At 37.5% G+C, this 27,622-nt stretch overlaps 1 protein-coding gene across 2 annotated transcripts in view; it reads left to right on the top strand.

Annotated features, from left to right (window-relative positions):
* The window catches only part of DNAH11 (dynein axonemal heavy chain 11), a gene marked incomplete at its 3' end in the record, with an annotated part of 310,916 nt that overhangs the window by 229,756 nt on the left and 53,538 nt on the right, over positions 1-27,622 (top strand). The window contains exons 63-65 of one of the 2 annotated variants that reach the window (XM_082632325.1): positions 2,061-2,231; positions 15,425-15,660; positions 16,863-16,985. In XM_082632325.1, coding sequence (XP_082488451.1) covers positions 2,061-2,231; positions 15,425-15,660; positions 16,863-16,985 — 530 coding nt within the window. The remainder of the gene's footprint in view (positions 1-2,060; positions 2,232-15,424; positions 15,661-16,862; positions 16,986-27,622) is intronic. The other variant, XM_082632326.1, reaches the window with a different exon arrangement.

The raw sequence follows: 27,622 nt of genomic DNA, 5'->3' as shown, positions 1-27,622 counted from the left end.
TGAAGGGTTTACGGTTTATGAGGTAACTGAGGAAAAGAAAAAGTGCCGTTGAATTAGACTTACTTGAAGTAGAGAATGTCTGAAAGTTTTACCAAGGTAAAAACAGGCTTTACCTTGTATCTCTAGCACACAACAATGTCTTCCAAAGGCTTTATTTATTCATGATGATTTAGAAAAGGAGAGGAAAAAATGGTTGAATAATGTTAACTAACAAAAAAATACATATATGTGTGTGTATATATATATATATATATATTTTAAAGGATTAATTGAAAATGTCAGACCTTTTCCTTTGAGGATAAATTCTGTCTGACTAGAACAGGAGACAGTTAACTTCTGAAAAACACCAAGACTGATGATTTTGTCTATATAGCATTGACCTGGAAGCTATAGTCTCAACCATTCAGACTAATAAATCAGGCAATTTATATTTAATCATTAAGTAGCTCTGGAGCTGAACAGCTGTTCAAAATTAGAAATGGGTCACCCCAGCCAGGATGACATTACAGGCAATCTATAATGCATTAGAATAAAATTATAGTGATTTTTAACTGTCTAGAAATTTATTACAGGACATGTTCCAACTCTTAAACCCTTGTTAGCCAGTGTCAGTAATGATTTATGTTGCGTGGGTGGTATAGTGAAATTATTGACGATTTCAATCACCAGTAAGTCTATGTTTAGTAAATCTTCAAATTTCAAAGCTGTTTTGGAGAATGAGGTGGGTGCTCTTTATTGTTTATCATCTACTAACCAAAGACAACAAAATTGGAGGAAAAGCAAATGAGAGATTCTTCTTCAAAATTAATGGATATATTATCTATAGCTGAAGAAGGAAAGTAATAAATTCTATAAAGAGAGCAAGGGAGTTGAAGTTCCCTAGTGTGTAATTATAGAGCTAACTTGGGGTGATCTTTATCGAGCAAAGCAGATTATCTTAAAATAGTTTTTATAACCATTGTCACCTGCTAGTTTCATTACCTCAGTGTTAGGGGTATTGTGATGGCTTGCAGAGAACTGGCACTGCAGTCTGCTCTGACATACATTGTTTTTGCTTTCTGTGGTCTGTCTCTCCTCTTTCATGAGTAAAGCTAAATTCCACAGGGTTCTTCATTGCTTGTACTGTCAATTTGCTGGGTTTTTTTTTTCAGCTCCTATTAATTTACATATTCTTAGAACGTGGTATTAAATTTTCGCATGCATTGAAACCAAATGAATTAGTGAAGTATTCTGCAGTTCAATCAATCCATAGATATTTATTGCAATTTTAGTCAAATCCAATATTAAGGGCTCCACATACTTAACCCGGAAATCAGATTTTAAATGGCTAGCCAACTAGATATAAGGATTTGAACAGCATTCTCCGAGCATACTGTCTTCAGAGCTAGTGAAGTCCTCCTGGTTTCCATCTTTTTTACATGGGCTGTAAGTTCTTTCACTGACTGAGTGATTATACTATAAAAATACCCTGAGTTTAGTAACTACCAACACTATTCTTTAATTGACAGAATCCTTGTTAGGTGGCTCTTTAAACTTTATGTTTTAATTAATTGACATAACTGGTGTTTGTCATTTTCCTTTTTCTGTAATCAGCCCATGGCCCAAATGTTTAAGATAATGTTTGCTTAGGGTGGTGTAGTAACATTGCTGAAAATCAGGAATGATGGAGAGCATCCAAGCTGCCATTAAAAATCCTAACATCACTCAGTCTTGGCCACAGCTCTTGGTCCTCTACTCCTAGAGGGAGAGGAGAGTGACTGTCAGCCTTTTAAGAAGGACCTCAGTCATAATTAGAGTTCGGGCATCCAACAAAAAGGAGATGTTAAAGATCTAATGTCATGTTGCCGTAAACTCCACTGAAGATACTATGAGAGCACCTTCATAATGATGGGTCACATGTATGAACGATTATCATGGTCATGCCATCCAGTCATGTTCTGTTCCTTCTCAAGGCTGTGCAGAGTGACCTAGACGTAAACTGAAGAATAAGGTAATTACATTAAACATTTCTTGAGTTGCTGCTCACCCTGCAGTTACATCGGAGTAATCTTATCTTTCAGTCAGAGAAGATTCGCTGGGGTCAGTCTGTTCAGTCTTTCGAAGCTCAAGAGAAGACGCTCTGTGGAGATGTTCTCCTTATGGCAGCATATGTGTCTTACGTTGGATCCTTTACACAGCAGTATCGCCAGGAACTGGTAGACTGCAAGTGGGTTCCCTTTCTTCGACAGAAGGTAAGATCAATTCCTAACCTTAGCCACATTTAGAAGCATCACACTGAAATTTCAGTAGTAAAAACAGTGTATGTACCAGGCTTTTTTGTACCTCTGTAATCTCAACTGACTGGAAATTCTAGTATTGAAGGAGATGTTTCTTGTGTGTTGCAGTTTTTCTTATTTTAATGATGGTTTCAACCAGGAGATGAAAAATAGAAAAATTATTTGTATGAACCATAGAGATGTAGTTGGAAAACTGCTTTTAACAAAACTTAACTGAAATCAAAGTTGGATTATCATGTTAGCATATAGCATGAAACTTTTTGTTTTGTTAATAATACTACAGGTTATTTGTTGAAAATCTTTTTCATGACTACTTTCAGATGAAAAGTGTAACACTCGTATATAAGTATAAAAGTAGCTTATCCTCAATTTGAAAATTCAAACCCATAAGCAAAATGAAATCATAGATTAGGGAGATTTCAAATCGTCTAGTTTAAGATCATCCTTGTACAAAGGAGAAAACGGAGACATGGAAGTTTAAATGACTTGATAAGGTCATAAATGATAGTAAACCAGGCCACTGTTTTCTATGGTGCACTGTGTTATCTCACTTGATTAAAGTAGGTTCTTCACTTACATATCTAGCCCTTAAGAAATCCTAAATCTCTCTGTGTACTTGTGTTCTATGTTGGTAATTATGCCTCAATTTTCACAATAGTTGTTTTCATGACATAAAGACATGCCAATGAAATTTCTGAAAATTAAATAAAATTAAATATTGAATATTTTGGAGAAAGCTTGTTATTAAAAGCATCCCATAATTAATAATTGTAAAAGAAAAATCCTTTTGTAATTAAATCATTTAATATATCTGTAGTATCAAGCCATACTTTTATATGGAAGATTTTTAAAAAGAGGTTATCTGGGGCCTCCCTGGTGGCGCAGTGGTTGAGAGTCCGCCTGCCGATGCAGGGGATACGGGTTCGTGCCCCGGTCTGGGAGGATCCCATATGCCGCGGAGCGGCTGGGCCCGTGAGCCATGGCCGCTGGGCCTGCGCATCCGGAGCCTGTGCTCCGCAACGGGAGAGGCCACAACAGTGAGAGGCCCGCATACCGCAAAAAGAAAAAAAAAAAAAAAAAAAAGAGGTTATCTGTATTACCCCCTGAATGTTCAGGGTTTTCTTTAAGTATTTCTGCCGTAAAATATGCCTTTTATATAAGGGGATAAAGCGTTCTGGTAATTTTGCCCACCTCCTACTGCATTGTGACTTTCAGAAGGTGTCAGCTGTCTAATTCTTCTCTCTTTTTTGTCAGTCTCATCGTCTCCACACTTTAATCCTCTACATGGGTGTCTTGGTCTGGGTTGCCCTATGACTACTTCAGATTGATGACTGTCCTCTTTTGTGGTCCTCTCTGCATTCTCCACCATCGATAAAGTTTTCTCATTCTTTCCACTATTATAGGGAAATTCACTTCCTGACGTGCAAACTATTGAACGTCACATTGTCTTCTTATTGTTACAATTATTCTTCACTTTGGATCATGTAATAGTATTAACGGCATGAACTTAGGCTATCAGTCATTTTGCATTTTTTAAATTGAAAACTTGCCTTCTCAAATTTAAGTTTTAAAATTGAGTCTTAATTGCTGGTATTGCATTCTTTAGTGTATGTGTTTCTGGGAAGTTTCCCATCAATCAATTTATATGTTCCCATTGACTTAAAATTCCAAATGTGGAGTTCCATGAAGATAACATTTTGTTTTGAAGAATAAACTAAAATTAACTGACTTATCCAAACTGTCTAAACATATAGCCAAAGCAAAAATGATAATTTTCTGATGCTCTATGCTAAACAAACATTCATTTTAACTATGGGCCTGTGTTTCACTGTGCGCCCACAGTTCTCAAGACCCCCATGTCTGTTTTCAGTCATCCCAGTGCTCTCTCCTTTCCTCTTGAGCATGTAGGCATCATGCTGAATGAGAAATAGACCTTCAAATATGACCAGCTTACTCACACGCATCTCTGGGCAGAGCTATGCTAAAGGAAGAAAGAGTTTCCAAATTGTATAAATGACATCCTTTTGGAAGAGACTTTTCTGTCTCCAGGACCCCTGGCAGAAAGTGCTACATAGAACCTAAAAAATGTCTGTCCTGTGGAATGGAGGTTTCCAGTTTCTGAGCTACTTACCTTCTACTCCTTCTAGATTCAGTCACAGCAAAGTGGAAAAACAAAGACAATCACATCTTTATGAACATGTGCCAGGGTCCAAGAGGAGCTGCCATTGCTTATTCATGTTAATTTTTTGATGAATTTTCCTTCAGCAGTGTTCCCTTATCCTGCCCTCCCAAGAAGCAACTCCTCTCACTGCTCCACAGTATAGAGGGTATTTTCTTACCCTATTGCTCTCCTGAGTATCTCTGGCTTGTCAGTTTGACTTGGGTGTCCTGGGGATTACAACAGTTTGTAAATTAACCAGTCAACAAGTGACTATGATTTATGTCATTTTAAAAATCTCTAAACTAAGCATGTCATTTATTAACGACCTGTTGACATATTTAAGGTAACCTTGGAGAGAAAGCTCTTATAAAGTAAGACAGCAATCCTTAATGTGTTCCTAGAAATGAAGACTTTATATTCTAAATGCGTCAAAACTCCAAAATCTAACGAACAAATTTAACTCAGTTCAAGTCAGAATTTCAAGGGGAATTATATTTTAACTTGACCCAGTGACTCTAAAGTTTGCTGGAAGAATATATTTTTAATAACACCAACATAATTTTGGAATAGAACGGGAAGAGAACACTTGTCCTTCAAGATATTAAAATATATTCTAAAGCTAAAGTAATTACAGCAAAGTGGTTCTTCAAGGGAAGTAGAAAATGAGAATAGAATAGAGTTCAGAAGCATTTAAGGATGTAGAGAGATATTTGATATATTTAATGTATGATAATGTATAAACTCCCACAACTGCGTCTATTACATCCCAACATTTCTACTCATATACTGTCTTCCCTCCTGATGCTGTAAGATGATACTTCTATTTAAGGCCAGCCGTTTGGGTTGTATTCTACTTTCCATCCCCTTTCCCTTCCTTGAGGACAATTCTAGACAACTTTTCCCCTCTTTGTCATCAGAAATTTTTCTGTCTCAACTAATTCATTACTAGATGATTCCCACCAGCATTCAAACATACAGTTATTTCAGTTATTCCTCGTATTAAAAAAGAATATACCAGTGAATTTCTCTTTGACGCCCCCTGCCCCTCCAGCTACTCCTTCATTTCTCTACTCTCATTTACAGTCATCATTTCGGAAGAGGAATGTACATTCACTGTCTGTAAATCCTCCCTCCATATTTCTGAGTCACTCCAGACAGGCTTTTGTCCCCACCGCTCCACCAAAATGCCTCTTGTCCGATTTTGCTACCACGTTGCTAAGTTGAGTGGTTTGTTCTCCATTCTCATCGTACTTAACTGAATTTGATGCACTTGAGCACTCCATCCTCCCATAAATACTTGCTTCACTTGATTCTAAGGAATCACCCTCCCCCCATCTTCCTTATACCTCACTGGTCAATTTTTCTCAGACTTCTTTTTTGATTTTTTTTTCCTCTTCTCCCCAATCTCTTAATGTTGAAATGACCCAAACTTCAGTCTTTGAACTGCTTTTTACAAGGTTCATGGCTTTATTTATGTATTTTTTTATTCTTTTGTTTTTAATTGAAGAATAGTTGATTTACAATATCGTGGTAATTTCAGGTGTACAGCACAGTGATTCAGATATATATATATTTCTTTTTAGATTCTTTTCCCTTTTATTACAAAATATCAAGTATAGTTCCCTGTGCTAAGATTCATGGCTTTAAATGCCACCTGGATATCACTAACTCCTGCAGCCCAGACAATGGCATCTTCACTTCTGTGTCTGAAAGATGTCTCAAATACAGAACATTCAAGCTGAAATCCTGATCTTCCCCCTAAAACTTTTTCTACCTACGTATTCCTGATTTGTTTAATGGTAGGCCCATCCTTTTGTTAGCTCGGGCTTGAAAACCCTGGAGTCATTTTGTTGTCACTCTTTTTCTGACCCCCACATCCAGTCCATCTAGGAAATTCTGTAGACTGTACCTATATTCAGAATCTGACCACTTTTCACCACCTTCACTGCTTCCATCCTGGGCCAAGCCATCATCTTCCTCTTCAGTTAGTGTGAAAACCTCCTAACTGGTTTCCCTGCTTCTACATTCGTGGCTTCTCTCCAAAATCGGAGCTCAACATATCAGCCAGTGTGACCCTTTAAAAATGCAAGTCAGATTAAGTGAGTTTTCTCCTAAAAATCCCTCTAATGACTCCCCATCGCAGTCAGAGCAAAAGCTAGAAACCCTCCAGAGGCTTATAAAACCCTATGTGAGGGCTTCCCTGGTGGCGCAGTGGTTGAGAGTCCGCCTGCCGATGCAGGGGACACGGGTTCGTGCCCCGGTCCGGGAAGATCCCACATGCCGCAGAGTGGCTGGGCCTGCGCGTCCGGAGCCTGTGCTCCGCAATGGGAGAGCCCACAACAGTGAGAGGCCCGCGTACCGCAAAATAAATAAATAAATAAACTTAAAAAAAAAAAAAAACCCTATGTGATTTGGCCCTGTTATCTCTCTTTGTCTCATTACCTGTTATGCCTTTCCTCACTACTCTGCTCTAATCACACCGGCCACCTTCCTTGAATATGCCAGATATGCTGCAGCCTCAGGACCTTTGCACTAGCCGTTTCTTCTGTCTTGAAGTACCTTCCCTGAGGACACGTGTTGTCCCACTCCCTTCCATCAATCAGGTCTTTGTTCAAACAACAGCTTCAAATCCCTAGATGTGACTACAACCTTCATCCCTCATCATGCCTCATTCTGCTCCATATTTTTCACCATAACGTTTATTACTTTCTAATATGTTATCTCATTTATAAACTTCTTATGGTTAATATCTTTTCCCTCCCCCAGAGAAAACGTAAGATCCATGGAAGCAAGTATTTTGCATGTTTTGTTCACTGTTCCATCCTAGAATGGTGCCTGGAGCATTGTGGATGTTCAGTATTCCTTTTCATTGAGATATAATTTGTATACCATACAATTCACCCAATTAAAGTATACAACTCAGTAGTGTTTAGTGTATTCATAGAGCTGTGCAGCTGTCATCAGTCAATTCTAGAGCGTTTTCATCACTCCCAATATAAACCCTACACCCATTAGCTATCACCCCCAGTCACCCCATTCTTACTGGGCTTATACAACCACTAATCTATTTTATGTCTCTAAAGATTTCCCCATTTGGAACATTTCATATGAATGAACTCACAAAATACGTGGTGTTTTATGACTGACTTCTTTCACTTAGCACATTTTTAAGGTTCATTCATGATGTAGCCTGTGTCAGTATTTCACTCCTTTTTATGACTGAATAATATTCCTTAGATGGATATACCACATTTCATTTATATGTTCGTCAGTTGATGGGCATTTTTGTTGTTTCTACTTTTTGATTATTATGAATAATGTGGCTATGAACATTTGAATTATTCATGTACAAATTTTTTGTATGGACATGTTTCATTTCTCTTTGGTACATACCTAGGAGTGAAATTTTCTAAGCTGTATGGTAACTCTATGTTTAATCTTTTGAGGAACTACCAGACTACCAGTACATATTTTAAAATAAATGTGTGCTTAAATGTACATTGTGTATCAGTGGGGGAAGTAATGGATTATTCAATAAATGGTGATAGAACAACTGACCAACCATTTGGGCAGAAATACGGCTAAGGCTCTCCTTCACGGCTTCATGTTAAATAAAAAGAGTTCCAAGTGATTAAGTGATTAGAATGTTAAATAACTTAGAAAATGTAGATGAACTGATGTATAATTATAAAATGGACAATACAGATGAACATTACAGAATTAGTGAGGGGCCATATTATAACCCCATATAATAAACTAAGAAAAGAAGTTTGGACTTAATCCGAGGCATGGGGAGTCATTGAAGGATTTTAAGCAGGTCTGTGACATGATCAGATTATTCATTTGAAAGCTCACACTGGCCACAGAGGGAATAGGACTTGGAGAGGGAAGAGACTATTGTTATCTGTTAGAATGACAGCCCAGAAGACAATGAACTGAACAAAGTGATGACAGTAGACGTGGCAAGCCGGGGAGTGATTCCAGAGGGGGCAAGGAAGAAGAGTTGATGAAACAATGCAATGGATTGTTGAGGAGAAAGTAAATATATGAAGGTGCTATTCCCTCAGATTAAAATTAGTTTGAGAGGACTTCCCTGGTGGCGCAGTGGTTAAGAATCTGCCTGCCAATGCAGGGGACACGGGTTCGAGCCCTGGTCCGGGAAGATCCCACATGCTGAGGAGCAACTAAGCCTGTGTGCCACAACTACTGAGCCTGCACTCTAGAGCCCGTGAACCACAACTACTGAGCCCGAGTGCCACAACTACTGAAGCCCGTGCACCTAGACTAGCCCGTGTGCTCCTCAAGAAGAGAAGCCACCACCATGAGAAGCCTGTGCACTGCAACGAAGAGTATCCCCCACTCTCCGCAACTAGAGAAAGCCCTTGTGCAGCAATGAAGACCCAACACAGCCAAAAGTAAATAAATAAAATAAAATTTTTTTTAAATTAAAGAAAAAGTATTTCAAAGGAATTTGGGAGCTTTAGAAGGTGGTGATGTTACATTATTAAAAATATATGTATGTAAGCACATTTAAATAAGATGAAAATATGGATAAGGCTTAATAAAAAGAAAATACAATACAATTAGTTTGAGAGAAAAGACAAAGAGTTTGGTTTTAGAAACACTGTGGTGTCTCTGAAACATTCAAGTGTCAATAACCAGTAGAGAGCTGGACAAGAGTGTTACTGGATGGCAGTCATACCTGGGAGTCATTGATGTAAGGTAGTTCTTGGAACTATAGGTGTGCTGAGATCTTCTAGGGAAGAGGTTTAGAGTAAAGGGAGCTGAGTCGGTGCTGACATGTAAATAGGAAGTCGAGGAAGTTGAAGAAGGCGCAGTCAGAGACTGGAGAAGCCCTAGGCGAGAATGGTGTCACAGGAGATAAGAGCAGAAACATGGGGATGGTCAGTGATGCCAAAGCCATAGAGACAAGTGAGAAAAGAACTAAAAGTGTCATCAGACTTGGAAATGTGAAGGTCTTTTGTGACCACGAAGGTGTAACGAGCCAGAAGCCGGATTGCACTGAGTTATTCAGGAAGTGAGGAAAATAGGCAGAAAAAGCAGATTGTTCTTGTAGGAATTTGCCTGTGAAGAGAAGGAGATGAACAGAAGTGCCTAGTTAGAGACATGAAGTAAGTGAAGGGTTTGTTTTTTCAGTATGAATGAGACTAGAGAATGTTTCTATGCTTCCAGGGAAGGAATGGAAAAGCAATTGCTGATGATAAAAGGGGGAAGAGGCCTGATCCATCGGAAATTGGGAAGAAGGGATCAGAATAGAGGAAAATGGAATGACCCTCAGGTAGAAGACGCAAGACTCCTTCAACTTAGGTGGGAGGGAAGGAGACAAAGGTGGACACAGGCAGAGATACTGATACAGGGAAAGAAGCTGATGTAGTCCTAGCTGCTGGTCTCTCTTCTCTCAGGGAAGCAGGGAATTGCAGTGCCAGTTGGCCAAAGATAAGAAAATTGAAACTCAAAGAATGCTGTGAGGAGGGTGGTGAAAACATCAAAAATACCCATCGAGAGCAGTTGGAGAGTAGATGTTAAGTGTTGCCAAGCAGCTTTAGGAAACCAAAGATGAATTTGGAAAAGATAAATTTGTAGTCACAGTAATAAAGCTTTCCTCAGCAATACTCACAGTCTGGGAGCAGAAAGAGAAGACAGAGAATGTTTATTTCAGCCAGAGTACAAGATTTATAGGCAGATAAGCCAGAAGGAAAAGAAGACAGGGACGGTCGTGTGACAGTCAGAAAAACGATTAAGGAAACGAAGGCTCTATTTAGGTTCGGTAGAGATGTGAGTGTAGTTAAAAGTTAATGGTTACAGTGTTCGTTGCAGCACTATTTATAGTAGCCAGGACATGGAAGCAACCTAAGTGTCCATCAACAGATGAATGGATAAAGATGTGGCACATATATACAATGGAATATTACTCAGCCATAAAAAGAAACGAAATTGAGTTATTTGTAGTGAGGTGGATGGACCTAGAGTCTGTCATACAGAGTGAAGGAAGTCAGAAAGAGAAAAATAAGTACCGTATGCTAACGCATATATATGGACTCTAAAAAAAATGGTTCTGATGAACCTAGGGACAGGACAGGGATAAAGACGCAGACATAGAGAATGGACTTGAGGACATGGGGAGGGGGAAGGGTAAGCTGGGACGAAATGAGAGAGTAGCATTGACATACATGTACTACCAAATGTAAAACAGATAGCTAGTGGGAAGCAGGTGCATAGCACAGGGAGATCAGCTCAATGCTTTGTGACCACCTAGAGGGGTGGGATAGGGAGGGTGGGAGGGAGACGCAAGAGGGAGGAGATATGGGGATGTGTGTATATGTATAGCTGATTCACTTTGTTATACAGCAGCAACTAACACAACATTGTAAAGCAATTATATTCCAATAAAGATGTTAAAAAAAAAGTAGTTGAACATATGATAGAGTTTCTCAAAAAACTAAATGTAGAATTACCTTATAATCCAACAGTTCCTTCCACTCTGGGGGATCTACTACCCAAAGGAAGTAAAAGCAAGGACTCAAACAGATACTTGTATATTTGTTAATAGCAGCATTATTCACAATAGCCAAAATGTAGAAGAAATCCAAATGTTCATAAACAGATGAATGGATAAAGAAAATGTAGCATATACACACAGTGGAATATTATTCAGTCTAAAAAAGGAAGGAAATTCTAACACATGATGTGTATGTGTGACTGATTCACTTTGTTATAAAGCAGAAACTAATAAAAATTTCTAACACATGCTACAACTTGGATGGACATTGCAGATGTTATGTTAAGTGAAATAAGCCACTCATAAAAGGACCAATATTGTATGATTCCACTTATATGAGGTACCTAGAATTGTCAGCTTCATAGAAAAAGAAAGTATCATGGTAGTTGCCAGGGGCTGGGGGCAGGGGGTAATGGGAGTTACTGTGTAATAGGTATGGGTTTCAGCTTGGGGAGATGAAAAAGTTCTGGAGATGGATTGTAGTGGTGATTGCACAGCAATGTGAATGTACTTAATATCACTGAACTGTACACATTAAAATGACAAATTTTATGACATGTATGTTTTGCCACAATGAAAAATAGGTGGTGGGTAAAGGACTGGATGTCTTAATGCTATTGGTAAGAGTAAATATTATGTTTAAAGGTATGAGAGAGGTATAGATAATCATGGTTAAAGAATTGGGTATTAGATGTTTAGATTTCAATAATGAAACAGTTTCAGGTTATTACAAGGTCTGGGATAGCATTTCCATCTAAAGAAGGAGATGGTGTAATACCCTCCCAACATATACCAACATCATTGAGGGTGTGGGGTGTGCAAGGGAGACTAGGCATCGGGGTGTTGTGTGATCTTCCCAGCGGGTTCTGATATTTTCCCCTCCCTCTGCCTCCTCCCCCAGAATGCTAGAGTGGAAAGGAAATGTAGAGTTTGGCATGAAGGATGTCAAGGCTGGAGGGTGGATTCGTCATCTCCATGAGCACTGAGGTTGTCACAGATTGATAGCCAAACTTGGAAAGTGAGGAGGACCATTGGCTAAGGCTTTAATATGAGGAGGATACATAGAGGATTGTAGAGCTGAACTCCATGGGCCTCAGAGGTGGCATTTTTCCTCAAGGACAGAAGAGCTGTGGTCTTGGAATGATGTGCAGGGGAGTAAGAAGAATGACCACTGTTACCCACACACATTTTTTCAGTAATGGGAATATTAAGAAAATGAACTGTCTACTTAAGAAAGCCTTCAAGGGAAGTGAGACCCTAGGGCATTGGTTCTTGGACTCCAGCTTCACGTTTAAATCATGTGGGAGTGAACTTTGAAAACATATAGATGCCAATTGAAGTTGAATCATTAGAGTTTGGGGGAGGGGGTATGTTGGCAGCTTTGAAAGCTCTCATGTGATTCTAATATACAGCCTGGGGATGAGAGCCACTGCCCTAGTGAAGAGCTGGGTTTTAATTGAGACAAGCAGGTAGAGGGAGCTAGAGAGTTTGGCCCAAATAGGACTAGGATACTATAGGATGTGCGGGAACAATCGTCTGAAAGTGTGACCGTGGGGGCATGAGTTTGGAGGATGGCGTGGGGAAGAAACAGAGCAGCGTGGTGGTAACTGAAAAGGACAGGGACAGTGGGCGTACGTGGCCTTGAGGGTCCCAATAAAATTGTTACCCAAAATTGTTTCCAAAGTTATCGTCTGCTAGGCAGACAAAGGAAGACATGGGCAGGTTCAAGGAGACGTTTGCGCTCCACTCATTAATCTGACCTAGGAGTTTATAGTCAGAGCAAATACATGGAAGTATTATACATGGAGTTATTAACCTTTCTAACCCTCAGCGTCCTGAGCAAAAAGAGAGTGAGTGAGACATCTACTTGGCAGAACTCCTGTAAGAGTTAAGTGAGGCAATGAACAGAGTGAAAGTATATGAGTAAATTTTGTAAGCACTTAAAACCTTACAAATACTGGTTGTTTTGTTACCGTCATATTAAAAGAAACTGGGAGTCTTACTTCATCAGGAAGTTCCCTTTTATCCTTTGGAATATACCACTTGGTCAATTCTCAGAGGATCCTAATAGGCGTTTGGTGTTAGGATTAGTCTAGCTTGGCTCAGGGTATGTGCTTCCAGCCTGTTCTTTTCCCTCTAGTAAAACTTCTTAAGAGGGGAGGCTGTTTCCCTTTTTTTTCAGCCTCATCCTGACTGACCACATGCTGCACTATTTAATGAAGCAATTAGATGGATTCTCACTGAATTGCTAGGCTGACTTTGGACTCCCTCTTCGCACTTGGTTTCTGTTTTTGCAGACTCCTTCAAGAAATTCTGCAAAGAAGAGTGGATTAAAAAGAAGATAACATATGAATTGAGGTTTATTTTCCCCACTCTAAACCTAGGTTAAAATTACTGTGAAAGTGATAACTGTATTGCAACTATCAAAAAATTTTTTGATGAAAAAATTTCTCTGTGTCACGCAACTGCCTATTTGAACATCACACTGTAAAGCAAATATCCTAAACTTTGTTTCCAAAAATTTAAGTCTCAATGTATTTTAAAGTATTTATGATATTTTGTAGTGTGAGTTACCTGCTTTGTTTCCCCTACTAGGTTAAAGTGGCCGTTAACAAAGGGGGACTTCTCTTTGATCCCCTGAACTGTACTCTGTACACAGTAGGTGCTCAAACAATTCAAATTGTTGAATTCGGACACAAGATCTACACGCCTACTCTTTTTTTTTTTTTTTTTTTTTCCGGTACGCGGGCCTCTTACTGTTGTGGCCTCTCCCGCTGCGGAGCACAGGCTCCAGACGCGCAGGCTCAGCGGCCATGGCTCACGGGCCCAGCCGCTCCGCGCCATGTGGGATCTTCCCGGACCGGGGCACGAACCCATGTCCCCTGCATCGGCAGGTGGACTCTCAACCACTGTGCCACCAGGGAAGCCCCACACTTACTCTTTATAGCATCAGAAATTAAAGTTATTTTAAGCCTCTAGTTGTTTCAAGTTCTTTGTATTAAATAGAAGTTAAGAAATTAAAGCCATTGAGTTCTTGCTAATAAGAGGATGCTTATTCTCTAAGATAGCGATTTGCTTGTGGAGTCAGATATCAAGGCTGCTTGCTCCTATCACTAGGAGGTAGAGTTTGATTTATTTATAAGATACCATTGTCAGTAGGAGCCGTAGACATATTATGCTAACTTTTCCTATACTAACCTCAAGTTGCATCCCAGCTTTATTGTGGGAATTCTTCCAGCATTCTGTTTGCTGAAGCTTTGTGGGCAACCAAGAAATCAAACCCCTACTGCTGCTGCAGCCTCCACTGCCTACTTCATCCAGGTCGGGCTCTTACTGCCCTCTCTTATGGAGGCATGTTTCCATGTTAGCCCCCCTACCCAGCCAGGGGACTAGTTCCTTATTCATCTTGCTGATAGTGGTGTCTCCACACATACGTAGGAGGTGCTCAATAAATGTTTGGTCGTTGATGACTGATTAGATAAATTCCTTAATAATTTCCTTTCTAGAATCTTATTTATTTTTTGTAAAATCAGTCCACTTTTGTAAAGAACTGATGCTTATCTTTAAAACAGGTTTCAAAAAAAATAGGTTTCTTCTTTCTCTCTCTTTAAAAGGAGGCAAGTTTGGGTTTTTTTCTTTTGTAAAAAAAATTTTTATTGAAGTATAGTTGATTTACAATATTTGTTAGTTTCAGGTGTACAGCAAAGTGACTCAGTTATGTATTTATATTTTTTCAGGTGATTTTCCATTATAGGTTATTACAAGATATTGAATATTGTTTCCTGGGTTATACAGTAAATCCTTGTTCCTTATCTATTTTATGTAACATAGCTTGCATCTGTTAATCCCGTACTCCTAATTTATCCCTCCCCCCAACCACTCCCCATTTTGTAATGCTTCTCTTCACAGTCACACTGTAGACAGTTCCCTCTCAGAGGAGAGGCTGTAGTCGAAGTTGCTGGGTACCACCACAAGCTGACGGAGTTCCAGCGGACTGAACAGATTCCATGAACCCACCCCAGAGAGAGAAGTCATCTCTCTGTAGTGTTGATCTGTAGAAGAAAGATGAGATGCTGGAAGCAAGAGAGTGCAATGTAACATTGCTTATGTGGGATGATTACTCCACTGGGCAAATATTATACATTTCTCTTGTCCTGCCATACTTGCTGGAGTCTAAATTCACTGTCACCTTGTTGGGGTTGCTGTAGGTGTGTATAGAGGGCAAAGTCCCTTTTGCTTGAAGCCAGACAGATGCAGGAACAAATCAGATGTTGGCTGCTGCAGTTGACAGAATTCCAAGAAGTGAACAATGGGCTTATTGGGTCGAATTGTATTTCATGATGAGAGTTGTATTTGGCTTTTGAGAGTCAGGAGAATTTGTATGTGTTCTTTGGGCTTTGGTCTCTTGTTTTCTTGTCTGTTGTGCTCTGCCACACTGGTTTATTGCCTTCAACTCTGATTTTAAAGGCCTCCATTCCAATAACTGAAGGCCTGGGCATGATTGCCATGTTGACGGATGATGCCACAATTGCCACCTGGAATAATGAAGGACTGCCCAGTGACAGAATGTCCACCGAGAACGCTGCTATCCTAACACACTGCGAGCGCTGGCCCCTGCTGATAGATCCCCAGCAGCAGGGTATTAAGTGGATCAAGAACAAGTACGGAACTGACCTGAAAATCACACATGTGGGCCGGAAAGGGTACGTGAAACCTGAAGGGTTGACTTTCTGTTGAGCTGCCGGAAATGGGTCTGACTTTTACCAAGTCCTGGCATTTCTTAAACCTCTCTGCCACTTTTAAATGTGATAGTTTGGTACGACTTGTTTATCTGCCTGCTCACGTTTCCCATAAAGTATCTCTGTTGAAAGGGCATTTATGTTGGGTGGCATCCACTTACCTGAAGAAGAAATTAGTTGGAAGGTTAGAACAAACACTGAATGTGAGAGGAAAAATTTTCTAAGGCCAAGAATGGAAATACAGTATATTATAATCCTTCTTTAGGACTTTGGCATACGGTAACCCAAGAATTGTCAGCTGCACCCATAGGTTTAATGATGGTTCCAGTTATATTCCTGAATATGTACTTCGCCTACAGTGGGGTTTTAACATGGCTCAATTCCCAACAGAGTGCCTGAAGGTAATTTTTTAGTCAAGCTTTACATGTCACTTTTGAGAACTGAATCTACTCTGAGATTTTCTGTCCCTCAGTCCGCATGACAGTGTTTTCTGATAAGTAGAAAGCTCTCTGGTATGTAGTTAGTCTTCAGTTAATGTGGAATAAATAATTTTAGTCATACTGATACTTCACTTCACCCCTCCATCATCTTTTGACATGTAAAATGGAATAAGGAATGTCTGTAGTCGTGCAGATAAATGGTCTCTTTGCTTATCTGAATACTTGGAGGAAATTATTTTTGAATAGGAGAGACTATTTTTGGAGAGTGGGAATGAAATTAAATGATAGTTCACTACTTTACATGACTGAATCTAAATGTTTAAAAAATGAAAATTTGATAAAGCCACAAGGCATTTAATATAATTTTTATTTTTTTAATCAAAAGAAGACCTATGAGTAAATTTAAATTTATAATGTTTGGGTAGGTTACATTTATTTCAACCATGATTACTATCAAAAGTAACTAATTTTTACACAGACTCATTAGTTCACACTACTGAATTTCACTTGGAAAAATATAACTGAAATTTACCTCAAAATCTAATCTTTAATTTCCATGTATTCTAGTTGAAGAAAGCACTACTTTATAAAATATTTAGTTTCCTCTAAGTTAGTTTGTTCCATCTAAAGTCTTTACATTAAATGAAATACAGTTGAATATAAATAATTTTGAATACTTTCCCTGTGCTTATTTACATTTTTTCTTGATTCTGACTGAACTTTAAGGTTTTTGAATGACATTGAAACTGCTTTGGCCTTTGGAGATGTCATCTTACTTGAAAACCTTGAGGAAACGATAGATCCAGTCCTTGATCCATTGCTTGGCAGGAACACAATTAAAAAAGGAAAGTAAGTATTATTGAATTTTTAACATACATTTTGTGCTACATATAAGTTTGATCATCAGCTTCTATTTCTTGGCCTCATAATCACGTGTAATCTATGGGAATATTCTTGGTGATATTTCTGAGTTTCCATTCAAAGCCTCCTGCATTCCAAGACCAAAGCAACCTTGACGTGATCCAGATGTTCAGACTATTTGTTTGGTGGATTTAGATTCATGTTAACCAATTCCTGATTTATAGACTCCAAAAATGCATTGTCACAAATCTGAGAGTTAGTTCCTCCTTTACTAGTTGTTCCTTTATTAGCTCCTTTATTAGTCGAATGTTTTTCTACCTTCAGTACTTTGCAAAACACCTTTAGTATGTTTGCCTTAACTGCATATTGCTTGTATCCTTATTTACTTAATATTTTTACAAAACTATTTTAAATCCACTCTATTTTTTTTTTTTAACTCAGCCTTACCCCAAGTCATAGCATCTATGAAATCATGGGTTTACTGTGCTGGTTCTGTCTTTCCCTATACATTCAAACTATATATAACCATTAGAAGGAAAAGAGTTCATTAGTGGACCCATAAGATCATCCGCATACCGGCAGTGGCGGACTGGGCACACCCTTGGTGAACTCTATGTGATGTTCCAAATGCTGCCATTCCCCCGGACACTGGCTCTCCAGGACATTCTCCCAGGGGCAGCGAAGCCGTTTCCAAGGGGGCATCACACACTTTCTATAAATGTGTAAAAGTTCAGATGCAGCACTTATGTCTCTGAGCCTTTGTGGGCTCAGGGGAGATTGTGGCATTCCCACAGCTCTCTGTGCCTCTTCACTCAAGAAATCAACATGACTAGGCTTCTTTCAGTGGATTTCCTTCTCTCTCTTTTTTTTTTTTCTTCACAAAGGTGTAATTCAGAACTTCCCCAACACCCTTCTTTGATACCCACTCTCTGCCTCAAAGGCGTCTTGTCTCCCTTTTCATCACTAGATTATTCCTGTCAATTTTAAGTGGAAATAGGCCTATTTAAGGGTGACTAACTTCTATTTTGTAAAAAGTCTCTAACTGATTAGTATTTATTATACAACTCACCAACTAAATCCATTTACGGTGAGTGACAACTTATAATTGTTTAATAAACCAAAATTTACCCAGACATGCATTTAGAACAATCTAATAAGGCACTTGACAAACTGCAGCTCTCACATAAATATAATTGTAGCTGTGTCTGATGTGTTAAAAATACAGTGTAAAATCTTGAATGTCACTAAAGTGAAATCCTTGTTATTAAGGTTCTGACTCTATTATGAAGACCTGGAAGTTTTGTTAGTGAAATAATATTCTCTTAGCTTTAACTTGGACCTTCAATAACACAATTTAGGTATAAGAAATTTGGTCTCTCTCTCTCTGTATTTATGTGTATATATATATATATATATTTTTTTGATAATCTGAAATTTCCAGAGCCAGATAAAGTTCAGTCCTGATTTTTTTCTCAGTGTGGATATAGTTAAGTTTAAGTGAGAATCCCAGAGGGTTTTTTTTTATTTCAGAAACAAATTATCTTACATAAAGCGTCAAATTCTTTATCACACAATATCAAAGCAGAACAATTTATTCCAAATTAATAATATTTCCTGAATAAGAACTCTCTATTAGGCTTTATAGAATTGATCATATCACTGTAGCTTTTTTTAAAAGGTCAAGAGAATTTTAAATGATATGTAAGAATACAATAAATGGTGTTTATTGCATGCAGTTGTTACCATAACAATTTTAGCTCCTAAATCTTATGTGTGGAAACAACCACTTTTATGAAGGTAAATTTAGATGTTTATCTCCAGTTTTTTTCAGATGTTTTTAGAGTTTCTTTATTCAGAGAATCTGAGTCATTGCATATTCTATTAGTCACTGAATAAACCTTCTCTGAGCACTGCTAGATGCCAGGCACTGTACTGGGGGCTGGAGATTCAAAGCATGGTAAGGTACAGACCCTGCCCTTAAGGAAGCTACATTTCCTTAGGGGAAAGTCAGACCTACAAACAGTAAAAGTAATGCTTGCCATTGGTGTGGTGATAGAAGTATGCATGATAGGGAATCATCAGCTCCATAGTGGAGACCTGGGAAGGCTTTGTGGAAAAAATTGCATTTGATTACATTTACATTTAATGTGAGTTGAAAGGTGAGTGGGCATTTGTCAGACAGAAAAATGGGAGAAGAGAATTCTGGAACGAGAGAGCTAATACCAAATAACAAAACACACAAAACAGCCCAACAGCTTTGGGGAACTGTAGTTAGGATTCAACTATGTAGAAAGTCCCATTTTGGGGGTGGGAAAGGGAGGTGTATGGACTCAGAGAGATGAGACTGGATTATCAGTACCCAGAATGTTGACATTCTTGTGTACCCACAGATGACAGTAGGTTGGCCTTGGATGATAATGCTTTTTCCCCAAAGACATTAAAGGGGTCTGTTCCTATCAGTAACACTAGTTGACAACAGCAGTGGTTTTTGACCAAAGGACCTTGCCTTCCTGGAGTAACACATCTGGAGTTTCCATATTTTCACTTGAAAATCATGAGCATAAGTCAGTGGGGATGCCAATGAAGACTCTTAAGCATGCTAGGAGTAATGAGATCAGATTTATGTTTTTGAAAGGACACTGTTGGCAGTGTGGAGTATTGATTGAAGGCACGTGGACCTAGAGCCAAGGTCAGTCCAATTAGCAAACAACTGCAGTAGTCCAGTTGAGACATGATACGAGCCTAAACTAAGCCAGCGACAGTAGAGGTGGAGAGGAGAGGGCAAATCAAAGAGTTCTCAAGGAGTTAATATCATCAGTTCATGGTCAATAATGGGATTTTGTTAGTAGGGAAACGGAAGGTTCAAGGGTGATTTCCGGTCTTGTGCCAGGTTAAATGATGGTATGGTTTATGGAGAGATGTGATATAAGAATAGGAGTAAGTGCAGGGAAAGAGGTAACTATTTCACTCATTAGACATTCAAAGATTGAGGTGCTACTTTAACACTCATTCTCAAAAAAAGTCTAAGAAGCCATGGAATACGTGAGTATGGAGCTTAAAATCTTGGCTGAGCATGTAGATTGGGGAACATCTCCATAGACAGTTGGTTAAGCATCATAGAAGATGTGATTATCTATGGTGATGCTATATAGTTAGAACAGGGAACATTCACTTCACAGATGAGAAAAATGGGGCCTGAAAGAGCTTAGTCACTGTCTTCTTGGATGCTCAAGACTATATGAAATTTAATGCATGGAAACCTAGTTTCTTAACCAGATTTCCCAAATACATAGGCACTACCATCTTTCAGTAGAATTCCTATGAATTCTCCTTTGCCAATCTAACTCTTCCTTACATTCTGTTTTTCCCCTAAACTCTGTTTATTTTCTCATTTATGTTTTGTTTTCATATCTGTACCTTACAGTGTAGTTTAGGCCATTCATTTCTTCATGCTGACTGTAGTGATCCCTTTACATCCTTTCTCTATTTACTTCTCTCCAACCCAGAGAGTGGTTAAAATATTTTTTTTAATATTGCTTCTTTCATCACTCCCACTAAGAATTCTCTATTGTCAATTACTTTGAATTGAATTAAAGATTTTCTGTGAAACCTGCTTTACCTGTTTGATACAACTGAGTTTCCTTTTACCAACCTCATTTTTCATTACTTCACACAGATAATCCCCCTTTCTATAATGTGCTATTTTATTTACCTTTTCTATCAATGCAAATCCCAAATTCTCTTCATTTAGAATTTAACTGCTATTCAGTCAATTAAATGGGAATTTAGCTTTTCTGCATTTAATGCTTCCCATACGTACTACATGCTATACTGTGTGACTGTCATTTTGCCTTTATATGTCATTCTTAAAATATGCTTAAATTCTCTTATATATCCCTATTAGATTACAAGTTCTCTATGGATAAGAATCATACTATATGCCTTTAAAAATATGGTTAACTAAAATAAAAACAAAACAATAAAAACATAGACTTTTATTTATTTCTGGCACTATGGCAGATTAGATATGTGAATACTGAAAAACAACTAAATATGTTAGTTACATTATTAAAAACACTTTATGAAATGTATCACTCAGTTGACCAAAAAAAAAAAAAAAACAAGTGTGACCAAAAAGCAGGAAATAGATAAGGAACACCAAAGCTGGTTTTTTCCTGAGGGTACCTGCTAAAACCTGTTAATCTTGGGTTTCTGTTTTGATGGATGTACAGAGCTTGGACCAAGTCTAGGGCCTATTCAGGGTGTGGAGTCTGCTAAGAGATTCTTGTTTAATGCTAGAGCCTCAAGGGGCCATACCTTCTATTTAAGGGTAAATTTGGTAAAAGTTAAACAAAAACCAGCACTGCAGAAAGGAAACTTTCCTTTCTCTACTTTGGTGCTGGGAAGAGATGGAAAAATATCCCCAGAGAATTCCTCACCACATCCATCTTTCTTATGAATGTTTAAGACAAATTTTTATTACTTGCATGCCCTAAAATACCTCAAACCATTAACTTATTTTAAAGTGGCCTTGGGTTGGTCACACCCCAGTGCACTTGGCAGAAGCAAACAAAGACCCTCTTTGGAATAATATCTGTAAATCCAGACTTTAGAGGATTGTGAAAGATCTAATTCAATGGTACATGAGTTCACAGGCAAAAATCACAGAACACACGAGGAAATAGGGCACCATGAGCAAGAGCCAATAGAAACATCAAATAATAGAATCCTTATCTCATTGCTGCTTTGTTTTATATTTTATTGTTAATAAGGATATGTTAATTAGCCTTCCATGAATGCCTGTTGTTAACTTTTGCTAATATTTTCCATTAAGTTTCTCATCACTTTCTTTAATGCCTCAATTTTTAAATTTCCACTCATTGTACTCTTTCTTATTTTTTAACATGATTTTTAATTCATTGTTTCTTTTATTTTTATTTTATATTGGAGTATAGTTGATTTACAACATTGTGTTAGCTTCAGGTATACAGCAAAGTGAATCAGTTATATATATATATATATATATATATATATATATATATATATATATATATATATATATAAATATACTTTTTCAGATTCTCTTCCTATATAGGCTATTACAGAGTACTGAGTAGGGTTCCCTGTGCTCTACAGTAGGACCTTGTTATTTATCTATTTTATATACAGTAGTGTATATATGTTAGTCCCAACCTCCTAATCTATCCCTTCCACCCTTAAAGAAACATTGTTCCTTTAAGCATGCATCTTTCCATCATTTCCATAGGGAAGAAAAGTAAATACAATGGGAAGGGAAAGAAAGGGAACGCAAGTAAATACAGTGCTCAACCCATTGTCTTGGTTGCTACACGTGCATTTTCAAGAGAGACTTTTAGGACTGTGAGGTGGGGTTTATGCACAGTGTGTTGTTGTTAGAAACTAGCATTGGGGTTCAAGTACTAAGATGGAACTTGGGTCAAATCTTAGTCTGCTACACTCTAGTTTGGTGATTGGGGGTAAGTTGGTTAACCTGTTTTTCTGTTTATGTTTTGTCATCTAGTGAGGAAAAAAATACGAAAAGCATAGCACATACAGATATTCAATATGTATTATTTCCCTTGAATCTTTAAAGAGTGATGGGTATAGTATGTGGGTGATTGGGAGCATGGACCAGATGTTCAAACAGACTTACTACTGAAGTAAGACCTTGTCTTTCAGACATGGGAAGCCTGGATGAACCATGAGTGGAGTCACAAAGCATATAAGCAAAAAGGAGGGGTGGGGAGGGGAGGAATCCTTCATATCTTTTGATGTTTTAAGTTGCCACCTAAAAGCAGTAGAGGGTTTTGGTTGTTTAAATTTTATTATTTAATACTGATACATATAAAAAATATAATATATAAAAGTTATAAATCATAATAATAATTTAGACAGGTACCTACCATTCAAATTATGAACTGAAAGATGACCAGTATTCTTTAATCCACCTTTGTGCCCCTCTCCTTTCCCATTCTGCCTCATCTCCAAAGATAATCAGTATTTTAAATTTCATCATCACTTCATTACTTTATTTAAAATAGTTTTATCATATATATGCATTTTCCAAAACAATATACTGTTTATTTTTGTCTGATTTGGGACTTTATAAAAATCCATCATAGCTTATATAGTTAACAGGGACTTGAATTTTCTTACTCAGTATTATGCTTCTAAGACTTAGCTATATTCTTGCTTTTAGCTCTAATTCTTTTCATTTAACTCTAATCTCACTTTTGTCACTGTTACATTCAGTGGTGTGGCTCTTTCTCACTTTATTGAATATTTTTATTGAAGGACATTTAGGTGATTTTCCGATTTTTTTTGCTATTACAAGACATGCTGCTATGAATATTAGCATACTGAATACTCATATACGTATCTAAAGGTGCACACAGCAAGGGGTTCTTCAGAGTTTATATTCTGGAGTAGAATAGTTGGGTTGTAGAGAGTGCGCACAATAAGCTTTAAAAGAAAATGCCAAATTGCTTTCCAAAGTTGTACACATTTATATGCTCACCAGTAGTATTTAAGGGTTGTGAAGTCTTCCAGAGAACTGAGTTAGGAACTTTCATTCTTCTGCTGTTTTTTTTTAATAACACGAAAGATTTGTATATTTAATACTATTAGCTACCTCTTCCTATGAGGAACTATTCCTACCACCTGGGTTTTTTTCCCCACCCCGTTTTTTGAGTGGAAAAAATCCAAATTTTAAGAATAGTTTTATTCATAAAAGCTTTAAAAGTACTTTGGAATAAAATTTGGTATTTTAGTGACTGTATTGTTTTTAACCTCACAAGAAGTATGTTTAAGCAAAGCAAATGCCTTTTTGTTCCTTCATGTAAGTTTTAAAAGAGAGAGAGAAAGTTTTAAAAAAATATGTATACATATGGAACCTATAAGGGGATATAGAAAAAAAAAAGATTGGTAGAAATAGGAATTACCTTTATTTTAATACAATAAATGAAAACTGGTAGAAAACAATGGAAAACAAAATTAATAGAAACATGTTGATATGGTTTTGTTTAATTTTGTTTACCCATAGGTAAACAGGTACAGAAAGCTCTTGACTTTATCTTGATCCCATCCCAAACTAATCTACATGTTTGTCAGTTTTCTAATAGGTCTTTTCTGTTCTGATCTCGAACAATGACCATTTTACTTGATTTTGTTTCCATCCCCTTCTATCTTTACATTTCTATGTTACTCTTTGAGATCCCCTGTGGAGTTACAAATATGTTTCCCTTTGTATTGTAAAGATAAAATAGCATTGAGAACAAGCAAAAGAAGGAGGAAACAACCCGCAGGAATTGCAAAGCTGGTGCATTTACCCAGAATGTCTGTACTGTATCATCTTCTCCAAGGGCACGTGGAATAACACTTTCATACTCCTGAGAGAAAGCCACATCCCTCAGAAAGTTTTTGGCTATTTATAGTGTTTTTGTTTATTTTAGTTCTCATTGCTCTGGGGGCCTGTAAAAAAAAAAAAAAAAAAAAGAACAGTATTAGTCTATTATTCCTAATAATGAATGTCTGAGAAGATGCTTGTGATATATACAGCATAGTCCAAAAGTTGAAGTTCATTAATAATTGGAATGTTCTGGAGTATGAAGTAATGAATACTAATTACTCCTTTCATGTCTGACAGCTCCCTGTGGACCAATACATCAGCCCAGACTTTAATTTGTCTGTAGTAATGGTTTCATCAATAGCACATTAAATCTGTGTTTGAGAAGATATACAGTTGAACCTGACCCACACAGTAGATACCCCGTCATAAAATGACCACAGGCTGACAACAGCTGGGTAATTACAAATAATTAAATCCACCAAACTCCAGATAATCCTAATCTTAAGTAAAATATATCATATGGTATCAATCGACAGAAAACATATCTGGGAAGTTTTATCAACATGTATTTTTTCCAAAGCAAATTTACTTGCTTACATATTAGAGAAGCTGCTGATCTGTAAACATCTTCATAAAATTCCCTCTCTTTAATCTTTCGAATCTCCCCAAATATTATTGAAATACTTTTTGAACTTTAATTTTAGCTGGAGTAACCTTACTGCAAGATGTATTTCAGCTTGTTCCTGAGCATATAAATGTTTCTTACAGACAATTTATACTTCATTCTATATTTGACTTCATATGGTTATTCTTTTAGTAATAGTCTTTTAAGTAGCATTCCCTAGAAAGAAACTTCAATAGAAATATTAGCTATATGATAGAAATTTCTATATTTATAGAAATAATCAAATGAGAGACAGCATTTTACAGATAGTATTTATTTTATAATGACTAAGTTTCCTGAAGGTTGTGCTAAAATTAATAAGAATTATTTTAGTTAGCAAGTTTCCAGTTTAACTATGATTATGTCGCTGCTCTTGGAGTTGCTGCCATGCGTTTGTTCTGTAGTTGATTATGGATCTCTTTGAATGAGTTCCTGGGCGAAATTTAAGATAGAACGATGTTAAATTAAACCCCACACTGAATAGAATGCACTCTCTTGAGCTGGAAGCTTATGGTTTTTCAATAAACTCTGGAGTGATGTAGTTCTCTCATTATGTCCCTAGGGGTAAGTATTTTTTTTATTTTCAAGGCAGTTCAAGCCCTCATCTGGTAGAATTCGGCATTCTAGTCTCTCCCAATTTCTAAAGTTGAAAAAACAAAGTTTAATTGCAGAAAAAACCTCCAGCAACCTTGCTATCCCTAAATTCAATCTAAAAAATTTTAGGTGTAATATTCAGGGTCTACAGGTAGTACATCTTCTCATTCATCTTGCTAACATTGTTTGACTTTATCTGAAAGAAAATACCAAACAGGGCCACAGATGCAGAACCTTTAGATTCTTTTCTTTAAAAAAGCAATTTTCTAAAAAAAGAACAATACAGATGGAACCAGAATTTCTTTATTTTTCATGCTACATTATAATGTTTAAATAAGGATATACTGAAGTACATGTATAAATATACATAACATGTATGTTTTATACATATAGGCTATATACGTATATCAAAGGGGAAATAAGCTATGATTTTTTTCGCTTTTTTTTTCTGTTCAGTGGTATCTGGACTCTTGTGACTTTAATCTTTTTTTAAAAAATTCTAATCGAAGTTTTGCTTTTATCTTAAGAAGGACATATTGGTTATATTAACTGCATGAAGCAGTGAGCCAACTCATTTCAACTCAGGACTTTCTTTCCTTCCTTTCCTTGAACGTCTGACCAGCTGTGCAGCTTTGAGGCGAATCCTTTCTTCCCAAGCCGGGTTTGACCACCTCGCTCAGGCCTTCCTGCCGAGGTTGTTAAGTAACCCCTCCCGGCTGCCCGCGCGGCACCTGACCCTTCAGCTGTGCATGCAGCCAGGGCTATTGCAGCTCACAAGTCTAATCTAGGAGCTTTTCATCTGAAACAGCGGGACATGCAGTAAGGCTTTTAGATGTCTATTGAGAAGGTTTTCTGCTTCTCCTGAGTGTGTTTTTTTCCCCCAACTCCTGGAACTATTTTATTTACTTATCTCAAAACCCACCTGCTATCTCTTCACCTTGACAAAGCAGCTCCAGTGAGGCCTGGAGAATGGACTTCTCCTATTCAGAGAATGTGTTAGCTCTCTAAATCGTCCATCCTAGAGGGACAACCTTCAGTATAATAATACAATATTTTCAGAAATTTCTCGCCAAACTGTGTTGTAAGAAAGATTTTGCCAATGTTTTTTAAAAATAGCATTTTACTGCAGCCATTCCTAGTAAAGACTTGGATCTGCCCCAGAAGCAAGTCCTTATTCTAAATTGAATATTGCTGCTTTTCCATGTCTGGTTTTACATGGCAATAAAAAATAATGGTGGTTTTGTTCACGTAGTCAGAATATCTGATCACTAGAGAAATTCATGTAGGTTTTTATGATCCAAGACTGAGGGCATTTTCAACAGTAGCTACACTAAATCTTGAGAACAGTGCCAACAGAAGTGAAAGACATTTCCTTAGTTTCTAGACATGTTTCTCAGAAATAAGAAATGCAGATTGTAATCTCAGACTTCAGACTCACATCTTGGTTATTTTGAGATGATGCTGCATCTCTCAACTCACAGAGATTCTGGTTTTCAGGTAAATCTGAGAATTGGGAGAGATGTTCCCCCATGTCTATCACAGAAATGCTGTGAACATTAGCCAAGAAATTATTTTCAAGTATTTTAAATGTAATTGCATATCCATCCTCCAAAATAGTAATGACCTTCCGTGACTTGAAGAAATTACAGATCTTTTCATCCCCATGATAACTTTTGCTGGATTGTGAATAACCTTTGAAAGATTTTTAAAATTCCCAAGTACCTGATTTTTATGCCAACCTGACACATGGAAAACTAAATTTATAGTCAATTTATAGATGATTGTCTTTATTATATAATAACTCATTCAACATTACAATAATTCACTGAGCATTTTGGCATACTTCAGTATTATATTTTCTTTTCCTGAAAGCCAGAAGTTAGAAAACTTCTGTAAGTAAAGTTTTTTACTTTTAAAATTTTATAAATTAAGTAATTCATTTTATGAAAATATCCATCATAAATTATAGCCCTTGGGTTCAGGCTGGGCACCTCGATAATC

Source organism: Mesoplodon mirus (assembly GCF_964341445.2).
Source record: "Mesoplodon mirus genome assembly, chromosome: 9".
NCBI classification, from domain to species: domain Eukaryota; kingdom Metazoa; phylum Chordata; class Mammalia; order Artiodactyla; family Ziphiidae; genus Mesoplodon; species Mesoplodon mirus.
Note: the sequence above shows the minus strand (reverse complement) of the source record. Positions and strands in the feature narration are given on the sequence as shown.